This window comes from Durio zibethinus, unplaced genomic scaffold, assembly GCF_047325235.1.
Source record: "Durio zibethinus cultivar Kanyao isolate XHJ-2024 unplaced genomic scaffold, ASM4732523v1 HiC_scaffold_243, whole genome shotgun sequence".
NCBI classification, from domain to species: Eukaryota; Viridiplantae; Streptophyta; class Magnoliopsida; order Malvales; family Malvaceae; genus Durio; species Durio zibethinus.
This window is the reverse complement of record NW_028322866.1, coordinates 1-12,500: the sequence shown is the minus strand read 5'-3', so window position 1 is coordinate 12,500 and position 12,500 is coordinate 1. Positions and strand designations below refer to the sequence as shown.

General features: G+C 31.5%; 1 protein-coding gene across 1 annotated transcript; it reads right to left on the bottom strand.

The window, feature by feature from the left end:
- Positions 1-7,268: 7,268 nt before the first annotated feature.
- LOC149509103 (NAD(P)H-quinone oxidoreductase subunit H, chloroplastic) lies at positions 7,269-11,917 on the bottom strand. The gene is made up of 2 exons (XM_089757775.1): positions 9,766-11,917; positions 7,269-8,645 (listed from the first exon to the last, which is right to left on the bottom strand). The coding sequence occupies exon 1, from the start codon at positions 11,499-11,501 to the stop codon at positions 10,320-10,322; it is 1,182 nt and encodes a 393-aa protein (XP_089613901.1). The 5' UTR covers positions 11,502-11,917; the 3' UTR covers positions 7,269-8,645; positions 9,766-10,319.
- Between the last annotated feature and the right edge of the window lie 583 nt (positions 11,918-12,500).

Below are 12,500 nucleotides of genomic sequence, written 5' to 3'. Positions count from 1 at the left end.
TTGACATAATAGAGGTAAGTGAATCAATAAAGTAGCCAAACTCGAAAGAAAAATCATTATTGATGGTCCAAGACCATCCATATTGATAGATAGAACTTCTATTTATTTGCTGAATAGACAGATCGACCGAAAAAATCATAACTATACTTAACAATAAAATATTGGGAAAAGCCCACATACGACGAAGATTTTTTGTTGCCGTCGGAAAAAGTAGGAGTCCCATTCCTATTAAAATAGGAATTGGAAGTGGCACAAAAGGTATGATCCATGAATATTGATATGTATGCTCCATAAAAACTTTTTTCTTATTCTTTCTTAATTAATCGTTTCTGATTCACCGGCTCTTATCTCTTTTGATGGAAAGGGAGCAATAATACAATCAAGATATTACAAAGTTAACTGGAATTTTCTATTATTAATCTTTTAATCTTTCTCAAATATTTCAAAAATATTCAAATTTCGAAGTTAGAAGTAATCAAATGATATCACCGAGTTACTAATGGAAAAAAAAAATATTCTTTTTTTTTTTCAAAATTATGTATCCTTTAACAGATTAATTACGAGTCTCATTCGAATTTGATTGAAAATGAAAATTGGGCATACTCTCTCTTCGAGCTTGACCAATTACCAATTAATAGAAAAAAATTCAAGTTTGTTTTTTATTAGGTAAATAAAATGGTTTTTTTACATTTTTTTGTTTTGATGTATTTTTCGTGTATAAATGGAGATGTATAAATTATAAATGTAGGACGACAAAAAAAATAGGCAGAGATAGAGAAGGAAAGACTCTTTTTTACGTTTTTTTGATTTCATCAATTCAATTTATATATCATAATAGATCCTAATCTATCCTATAGATTTGAATGGAGATATAAAAAAGAAAGGTACCAATAAATTAAATACAAATTCTTCTTTTTTTCTGGATAGTGTATGGAATATAAATAAAAAAAGGTTATATCATATTTTTTTTTTTTTTTTTTTCTAGAATAGAAGCATTTTATGTTATTTTCCCATCTCTATTTAGTTCTTATGAAATTTATATAGTAGTATATAGATAATTATAATCTAGAAAATCTATTAATCTAGAAAATCTATAGGAATAGATAAATAATGACATAAAGACACCGATCATTTTGTTTTAAAAATAGATGTCTTTGACATCCAACTATAGCACTAAATAACCTTTTTTTTGAATGGCAGTTCCAAAAAAACGTACTTCTACATCAAAAAAGCGTATTCGAAAAAATGTTTGGAAAAAGAAAGGATATTGGGCGGCGTTGAAAGCTTTTTCATTATCGAGATCTATTTTTACGGGTAATTCAAAAAGTTTTTTTGTACGACAAATAATTTTTTTTTAATCTGAATTGGTTTAACTCGAATAAGATACAAAGGTTTTCTTTTTTGAATATCTTTTTTTTTTTCATTTCCGGGATGGGGATTCTCATTTTCCCCATCGCCCCATTTGGTATCTTAGTGTTATAATAATTTGTTATTTTTATAATATTCAATTTCAATTTATAATAATAAATAATTAAATAATTAAATAATAAAAATTTGTATATTTATACTATAGCTATATCGGAGCACATATATATAAGAGCTTTAACTGGGTTGTTGAAACTAATCCATTAAGTTTCAATTTTGTAACTTTATGAATCATTATTTCTCTGAATTACTATATATCCTTCCCTTGCTTTCAACCCAATTGAGAAAACTCCCTTTATAATTTAGTGGATATACAAATAATGTATCAATTTAAAATGATCTAAAAAAATTCTATGTTTGTATAAGAAGATGAATCAAGACATATTTTTAGAATTCGAAATTCGAAATACTTTTTTGAAGTATGGTACAATTATGACAGGAATCGAAACGCTTTTTATATAACGTAACGTGTACAACCCAATATCTAGTTGGTTTGATAAATCCTTAAAACGCAAAATCCTAACGATTAATACAAAGCTATGCAAATTACATAAATCTTTTGAAATCATTGGATGTGGTGCTGAAATTGTGATCTCTAAAAATAATATTTTTTCATTCATTTATTCATTCAATTGATAAGCATTTTTTTTTTTATAGATTCATAAAAATCATATAAAAGAATGAGAGATGAATCATTAAAAAATTAAAATGATAAAGAACATTTTTTTGTTGAATTCTATCTATGAATTGAAGTTACAACTAGTTAGTTTAGTTACAATAGAGGAGTTCTCTTTTAGGAAAACACAAACTATAAAATCTCTGTTGAAATAATTAAATATTAAATTAAATATTAAATAAAAAAAAGGATAATTAAATAAAACGATAAATAATAAAGATTCTTTTTGAACCTTCAAATTGCTATTTAAACGAGTTTTTATTCATCAATTTAAATTAAATGCTTCTTTTACATTTTACATTGAATTGACCCCTTCACCTTCAATCTCGACGATTGAATAAAAAATGGCTTATTATGATTTCGAGCAAGCCGCTATGGTGAAATCGGTAGACACGCTGCTCTTAGGAAGCAGTGCTAGAGCATCTCGGTTCGAGTCCGAGTAGCGGCATAGTATCTTCTAAAAGAGATAGAATAAGTCCTATAATGAATTTAATTCCTGATTTCCATTCCATAAAATCTAGAAACCCTCGCTTTTTTCAGAATTCTTATGATTTTTTCAACTTTAGAGCATATATTAACTCATATATCCTTTTCGGTCGTTTCAATTGTAATTACAATTCATTTTTTAACCTTATTCTTATTAGTCGATGAAGTCGTAGGACTATATGATTCATCAGAAAAGGGCATGATAGTTACCTTTTTCTGTATAACAGGATTATTAGTCACTCGTTGGATTTATTCAGGACATTTCCCATTAAGTGATTTATATGAATCATTAATCTTTCTTTCATGGGGTTTCTCCCTTATTCATATGGTTTACTATTTTAAAAAGCGTAAAAATGATTTAAGCGCAATAACCGCACCAAGTGTTATTTTTACCCAAGGCTTTGCCACTTCGGGTCTTTTAACCAAAATGCATCAATCCGCAATATTAGCGCCTGCTCTCCAATCCCAGTGGTTAATGATGCACGTAAGTATGATGGTATTAGGCTATGCAGCTCTTTTATGTGGATCATTATTATCAGTAGCTCTTCTAGTCATTACATTTCGAAAAGCCATAAAAATTATTGGTAAAAACAATAATTTATTAAATCAGTCATTTTCGTTTGGCGAAATCCAATACATGAATGAAAGAAGCAATGTTTTATTAAACACTTATTTTCTTTCTTCTAAAAATTTTTACAGGTATCAATTGACTCAACAATTGGATCGTTGGAGTTATCGTATTATTAGTCTCGGGTTTATCTTTTTAACCATAGGAATTCTTTCGGGAGCCGTATGGGCTAATGAGGCGTGGGGATCATATTGGAATTGGGACCCAAAGGAAACTTGGGCATTTATTACTTGGACCGTATTCGCGATTTATTTACATACCCGAACAAATAAAAATTTGGAAGGTGTAAATTCCGCACTTGTGGCTTCTATGGGATTTCTTATAATTTGGATATGCTATTTTGGGGTCAATCTATTAGGAATAGGTTTACATAGTTATGGTTCATTTACATTAACATCTAATTGAATTGAATAAAAAGGCTAAGCCTAACAAATACTAAGATAGGACAGCGTATATATAAGAAAACTTATTGTAAGCTGTCAAGAACCTTTTGAATCACTCCACTACTTGATTCAAAAGGTTCTAACAAAAGCCAAAGATGTCTGATTAAAATTCAATTTAATTCTTTTACCTTTTTTTACTTAACTTAAACTTAAGAGAAGAAAAAAGACTTCTTTCTTTTTTTTTTCACTGTACAACGAACAATTTTAAAAATCATAGGATTACTTTTTGATTTTTTGTTTTATTCATCAAAACTATCTATAAAAATAATTATATAGAATAGTTTCGACCTTCTCACCTGATAATGAGAGGACAAAATCCGGATAAATACCAATACCTATTACTGGTAGAAAGATAGAGATCGAAACAAATAACTCTCGTGGTCCAGAATCAAAAAAATAAGAACTTTGAGCATTAAATAGCTTGTATCCATAGAACATTTGACGTGACATAGATAATGAATAAATAGGAGTTAATATCATTCCAATTGACATTACGAAAGTAATTAGTATTTTTGGCATTAAAAAATATTTTTGGCTGGTAATTATTCCAAAAAAGACTATCAACTCTGCAACAAAACCACTCATGCCCGGTAATGCAAGAGAAGCCATCGATAAGATACTGAACATCGTAAATATTTTTGGAATCGGAATAGCCATTCCACCCATTTCGTCGAGATAAAAAAGACGCATTCTATCATAACTCGTTCCTGCCAAGAAAAAAAGTGCAGCACCGATAAATCCATGAGATATTATTTGTAAAATAGCTCCGTTGAGTCCCGTATCAGTTATAGAGCCAATTCCTATAATTATGAAACCCATATGAGATACGGAGGAATAGGCTATTCTTTTTTTTAAATTCCGTTGACCAAGAGATGTTGAAGCTGCATAAATTATTTGCATTGTACCCACTATTATCAACCAGGGAGAAAATATGGAATGAGCGTGGGGTAATAATTCCATATTGATGCGAACTAATCCATACGCTCCCATTTTTAATAAAATTCCGGCTAGAAGCATACAAGTACTGTAATGTGCCTCCCCATGGGTGTCTGGTAACCACGTATGTAAGGGTATAATCGGCGATTTGACAGCAAAAGCAATAAGAAATCCAATATAGAATATGATTTCCAGTGCGACAGGATACGATTGATTAGCTAATGTTTCAAAATTTAATGTTGGTTCATTAGAACCGTATAAACCGATACCCAAAACTCCTATTAATAAAAAAATGGAACCCCCCGCAGTGTACAAAATAAATTTTGTAGCCGAGTACAGACGTTTCTTTCCCCCCCACATGGATAGAAGTAGATAAACGGGAATTAATTCGAACTCCCACATGATGAAAAAAAGTAAAAGGTCTCGAGAAGAAAATGATCCTATTTGACCACTGTACATTGCTAGCATCAAGAAATGGAATAATCGCGAATCTCGAGTAACTGGCCAAGCCGCCAAAGTAGCTAAAGTAGTGATAAATCCTGTCAGTAAAATGGGCCCTATAGAAAGTCCATCTATTCCCAATCTCCAGTAAAAATCAAAAAAATTTATCCATTTATAATCTTCCTCCAGCTGGATTAATGGATCGTCCAATCGGAAATGATAACAAAATGCATAGGTTGTTAGAAGGAGTTCAAATATGCATATACACATAGTATACCACTTAATTAGCTTATTTCCTCTATGAGGAAGAAAGAAAATTAAAGAACCTGCAGATATTGGTAAAACTACAATTATTGTTAACCAAGGAAAATAATTCGTGGTAAAGACAAGATGCACTTGGACCAGAAAAACCCGTGCTCAAAAAAGATTTTTTTTGAGCACGGGTTTTTTCAGTAAAAAAAAAATAAAATGGATTCAAAATGTATTCAAGTGGGGTTTTCGGGAACGTATCAATAAGCTAGACCCATACTTCGAGTTGTTTCATGCCATAAATAAACTCGAACGCTCAAGAAATCTGTTGGACAAGCGGATTCACATCTCTTACAACCAACACAGTCTTCTGTTCTTGGAGCGGAAGCAATTTGCTTAGCTTTACATCCATCCCAAGGTATCATTTCTAACACATCGGTGGGGCAGGCTCGGACACATTGAGTACACCCTATACATGTATCATAAATTTTTACTGAATGTGACATGGGATCTATAATTTTTTGAACATCATAAAATTTCAATCTAGTAAACTTGTAAATGAATCATTATAGTTAAACACCAGATGAATCAACGATTTACCAGAAATTTTCTAATCAATTTCCTTCGGGATCAACTCATAAGAAAGGACCAAGATACTTTGATTTCTTACGTTTTCGAAAACATGATGTAGATTCCAACATATTGGACATGCTAATTCAAATTGGTGAATCTTATAATTTAATATTATTAATATTACTTATTCAACAAAGTTGATTGATTGATACGCGTTGATTTTCTGTTACGATAAATTGAGGAAACAATAGCTGATCCAATAGCTGCTTCAGCGGCTGCAATAGCTATAACAAAAATTGATAAAATATTTCCTTTTAATTGCCGACTATCAAAAAAATCAGAAAATGTTACAAAATTTATATTAACCGCATTCAGTATAAGTTCAAGACACATAAGGGCCCGAACCATATTTCGACTCGTGATCAATCCATAAATACCGATAGAAAATAAATAGGCACTCAAAACAAGTATATGTTCGAGCATCATTGACCAACTCCTTATCAATTTCGATTCATTTTAATATGAACAATAATTCAACGGATTTGATTGACTAGAATAGAATATAACAAAAAGAATATATTGGAAATATCTCGAATAAACGAATTTCTATTTTATATTTTATACACGAACAAGAATTCAAGGAAAATAGATGCGATAAGACAGAAAAAAGTTTAATTTGGATTGCTTGCTATTCCTAGTTAGAAAGATTTATTACTGACGAGCCACAGCAATTGCACCTATCAAAGCAACTAAAAGAATTAGTGAAATGAATTCAAATGGAAGAAAAAAATCTGTTGCTAAATGAATTCCAATTTGTTGACTATTACTTATCAAATCTTGTTCTATAATTTGGTTTGATCTTGTAGTCCAAATAATCCCGTACCATGATGTATCTAATATAGTAGTAATTAGCGAAACAAGAATACTTGTACAAATCAACGAAGTAAGGCCATTCCCAATGGTCCACAGATTAAAATTTTTATAATATTCTGAACCATTCATGAACATCACAGCAAATAGGATTAAAACATTTATGGCTCCCACATAAATAAGAAGCTGGGCAGCAGCTACAAAATGAGAATTTGAGAGAATATAGAATAAGGATATACAAACAAGAACCAATCCCAATGAAAAGGCAGAAAAAATTGGATTGGTAAGTAATACCACTCCCAGGCCCCCTAATATAAGACCCGATCCCAGAAAAACTAAAAGAAAATCGTGTATTGGTCCAGGCAAATCCATTATATGTAAAATAAGAGATAAATAAATCGAAATGCTTTTCATGATCTTATTGACCCGACCAGGAATTTTTTTTTTATGATACGTTCCTAATTGAATAAAATCCTAATCTATTAGGTGTGAATTGATCTAAGTACAATTATTGTTTCGTTTTTAATTCTTTTTTTTTGTTCGGTTCGAAAGGGTATTTTGTTTTTTGAAACTATATATTTCGAAATAATTACGAATATATTAATAGATTTTCAAGAAAAATGAATTCGAAATTCTTATCAACCAGTTAATTTGTAATTGAATTTTTATTTATTGACCAAACAAAGAGTAAAGGCCTCATTCTTTTAAGTCAAACCAAATATTCTTTTAACTTAAACCAAAACGGAACCTTAAAAGAATTGGAAATTTCTCTTTAATAGAATAGGAGGTTTACTTACTCAGTTTTTCTTTGAGGCGAATTCAAAATTGTTCGAATTGTATAATCGTCAATTACTGACATTGGTAAACGGCCCAAAGCAATTTGATTATAATTCAATTCGTGACGGTCGTAAGTAGAAAGTTCATATTCTTCAGTCATTGATAAACAATTTGTTGGACAATACTCAACGCAGTTACCACAAAATATACAAATTCCGAAATCAATACTGTAATTAAGCAATCGTTTTTTTCTAATATCCGTTTCAAATTTCCAATCAACAACAGGCAGATCTATAGGGCATACACGAACACATACTTCACAAGCAATGCATTTATCAAATTCAAAATGGATTCGCCCACGGAAACGCTCTGATGCGATTAATTTTTCATAAGGGTATTGAATAGTTACAGGTAAACGATTTGCGTGGGATAAGGTAATCATGAAACCTTGACCAATGTACCTTGCTGCTCGGACTGTTTGGTGGCCATAATTCATGAACCCAGTTACCATAGGGAACATATCGTGAATATCTATGAATAATTTTATGTTTGTTTCTTTCTCTTGTTTGAACCAAGTCATGAATCTCGTATTCTTTTTTTCTTTACAGTGAAAGAAGTTGGAAAGAAGTTGTTAATAATAGATTACCGAGAGAAATGGGTAAAAGAAATTTCCATCCAAGATTTAATAATTGGTCCATTCTTAACCTAGGTAAAGTCCATCTTGTTGCGATAGAAATAAACAAAAACAAATAAGTTTTAGCTAATGTAATAAAGATACCAATTGTCGTTCCAAAGATTCCATTCATTTTATTTATTTCAAATAGCTCAGGGACGAATACGTACGGAATGGAAATATTCCAACCCCCCAAGTAAAGAACTGTTACAAATAAGGAAGAAAGTAATAGATTTAGATAGGAAGCAACATAAAATAAACCAAATTTGATACCCGAATATTCGGTTTGATACCCTGCTACTAATTCTTCCTCGGCTTCTGGTAAATCAAAAGGTAATCTCTCACATTCTGCTAGAGAAGAAATTAGAAAAACGATAAACCCTATTGGCTGACGCCACAAATTCCATCCCCAAACCCCATATTTTGATTGCGCCTCAACTATATCAACTGTACTTGAGCTGTTAGATAATTATAGTCGATGATAACATCACTGTTCCCATCGCTAGTCCAAAACCGTACATGAGGTTTTCAACTCATACGGCTCCTCGTGGGTCACAAATAAATTTAAGGACCGAATCAGTATTATTTCTCTTCGTATGGTTGTAGAATAGATAGAGAAAAAATGGATTGGAAGGTCCAAAATTATACCAATGGAATTCTGTCTGCTATATTATGAAGAATAAAAAAAGTGCTTCTGAATTGATCTCGCCCGTTACTAATTTCAATTTTTATTTGTTGAGTAATAACTTAAGCCTTCAATAAAATACTTCTTGTAGAAATATCAATAGATATTTCAACCCATTGTTTTCGATTACGAAAAAAATTAAATATTACATTAGCTCATAAATCATGACACAGATTATATCTCTCTATATATATGAAAGAAAGAATAAAAAAAAAAAAAATATTTATTTTTTATTCTTTCTTTTTCGTTCCTATTCTTCTTTCTGATCTGAGAAAATTACGAATGGGGGCTTAAACTAAAAAATAGTAAAGGATTATTTCGTTCCTGATAGTCATTACTTTAATCGGTGGATAGGAGCATACTCTGGACCGGAATCGTGGGTAGTACTGCCTACTCATTTCTACTAATTTAAAGCCCCAATTAGTATTCTTTTTATGTTATCCAGAAATATCCTTTTTATATAATTTACATAATCTCCATTACTAATCCTTTGTGTATTTTGGTGTTCCTAACCATCCACTCATTTTTTTGTTCAATCCCCCGTTTGGTTTGGCAATACATGTATGGGAATCTATACAAAGGATAGCCAAAACTCTATACGGTTGATCTTTTGAGCCCGCTTCAAGCTAGATTGACTAATCAACCCGTCTTGGGGTAAAGACTTCTTCCACTTATGTTTTCTTCCACTTAACTCTTGTACATAGGAAATGAGATTAAATTTTTTTTTGTTTAATTTACTGCGAATTTATAAGCTGCTTTCTTTCACTCATATATAACTATCTAATTTAGTTTATCAACCTGAAGGATAATAAAATAACGAAGATATCTATTCAATCCATTCAGCTTATTTTATAGAACGAAAGGAATAGGGAAAAGAAAAGTTTATATTTCAACGAATCGCACGTAGAGATATTGATAAAACACATAGAGTTAATGGTATTTCATAACTAATCGATTGAGCAGCAGCTCGCAGACCACCTAAAAAGGAATATTTATTATTTGATCCGTATCCTGACATAAGAAGTCCAACAGGAGCAATACTTGAAATGGCAATCCATAAAAAAATACCGATATTGAGATCGGCTAAAATAAGGCGAGAGCTAAAAGGAATTACTGAAAAACTTAGTAAAATGGATATGACTGCTATAGACGGTCCAATACGGAATAAACGAGTATTTCCTCTAGATGGAAGAATATTCTCTTTGAAAAGCAGTTTTGTTCCATCTGCTAGAGCTTGAAGAATTCCCAAAGGGCCGGCGTATTCAGGCCCAATACGTTGTTGTATTCCTGCAGATATTTCTCTTTCTAACCATACAATTACTAGTACACCTATTGTGATTCCCAATACAAGAGTCAAAATAGGGACAAACATCCATATGATCCCATAGACCTCTTTTAAGGATTCCAATCTGTAAAAGGAATTGATATCTTCTACTTCTGTTGTATAAATTATCATTTCAACGATCAACTTCTCCCATAATGATATCTATGCTACCTAGTATCGTCATAATATCAGCCAATTTCATTCTTTTAACTAACTGAGGAAGAATTTGCAAATTGATAAAACCCGGCGGGCGAATTTTCCATCTCCAAGGAAAACCACTTTGATCTCCTATCAGAAAAATTCCTAATTCTCCCTTTGGGGCTTCCATTCTCGCATAAAGTTCTTGTCTCGGTAATTCAAATGTAGGAGAAGGTTTTTTACTAATGAATCGATATTCAAAATCATTCCATTCTGGATCCCTTTCTCGATCAAAACATCGGATTTCTAAATTCTCATAGGGACCCCCCGGAATTCCTTCCAGGGCCTGTTGAATTATTTTTATGGATTCCGTCATTTCACTGATTCGGACTAAATAACGAGCTAATGAATCTCCTTCTTTTTGCCACTGGATTTCCCAATCAAATTCGTCGTAACACTCATAATGATCAACTTTACGAAGATCCCATTTGATTCCAGAGGCTCGTAGCATTGGGCCGGATAGACCCCAATTTATTGCTTCTTCTCCACCAATAACCCCTACCCCTTCAACTCGTTCTAAAAAAATAGGATTTCGCGTAATAAGTTTTTGATATTCAACAATTCCTGTTAAAAAATAATCACAGAAATCCAAACATTTATCTATCCAGCCATAGGGTAGATCGGCCGCTACTCCTCCGATACGAAAATAATTATGCATCATTCTCATACCGGTGGCAGCTTCGAATAGATCATATACTAATTCTCTTTCTCTGAAAATATAGAAAAAGGGGGTCTGTGCACCAATATCGGCCATAAAAGGTCCAAGCCATAATAGATGAGAAGCTATACGACTCAACTCCAACATAATTACTCTGATATAGCTGGCTCTTTTAGGGACTTGAATATTGCCCAATTGTTCTGGTCCATTTACGGTTATTGCTTCCGTGAACATAGTGGCTAAATAATCCCAACGTGTTACATAAGGCAAATATTGTATAATTGTTCGGTTTTCCGCAATTTTTTCCATTCCTCTGTGTAAATAACCTAATATTGGTTCACAGTCAACAACATCTTCACCATCTAGAGTAACGATGAGACGAAGAACACCGTGCATTGATGGGTGGTGAGGTCCCATATTGACTATCATAAGGTCTTTTTCTGTAGCTGATAGATTCATAAGTTTTTCCTCGATTCATTCTTACATGAATTGTTGAAAACGAAAAGAAGTACATCAAAATGAAAAATATAATAAATCGACTAATTCAATCAAATTAACGATTTTTTGATTCCCGAATATCCAACTCACTAATTAATTCTTTATAACGTATGTTATTTTTCTTTGATAAATAAGACAGAAGCCGTTGACGTTTTCCTAGAATTTTACGTAGACCTCTCTGAGATAAATAGTCTTTTTTGTGCAATTCCAAATGTGAAGTAAGTCTTCGTATCTTATTGGTGAAACTGACTATTTGAAATTCAACGGACCCCTTGTTTTCTTCTTTTTTTTCTTGAAAAATAACTGAGATGAATGAATTTTTTACCATAAAACAAAAATTTCTCTCCCCCTTTTTTTGAATGTGAATTTTACTGATCAGTAATAATAATAATACCATTCATTTTAATATGCACAATGATTTTAAGTTCGTTATGAACTTTATAATTTTTTCAAATAAAATTAATCAATCCGGTTTTCAATCATAATATATGGAAAAATGTACCATTGACGAATTTTCAAACGCGGATACATATGTATCCTTACCATACTGAAACGACTGCCATTATTACTATTAAACCAATAGCGATTCATACAAGCTAAATCTTCTAATCGATAATTGGGCCAAAGAAAGAACTTTAATTTAATTAGTTTCTTTTTATCACTATCAAGATGTTTGTTTTTATTCAAAACTTGACCACAGTTTTTTACATTATTTAAAAATACTGGATTTCTATGCATACCATTTTTATCCCTTGAATTGAAAGAAATTCGAATTCGCAATTCTCTCCGGTGGTTAGGGGATAAAATATTTTCAGGAATAAACAAATCATAATGATTTTTGTCTTTATTTTCAGTCATTTTTTGATGTCTTGCAATGGATTCATCAAAATTATTTTTTTCAATATAGTTTTTTTTTTTGCGTCTTTTTTTTTTTTTGCGTCTTTGATTAATTTCATGTTT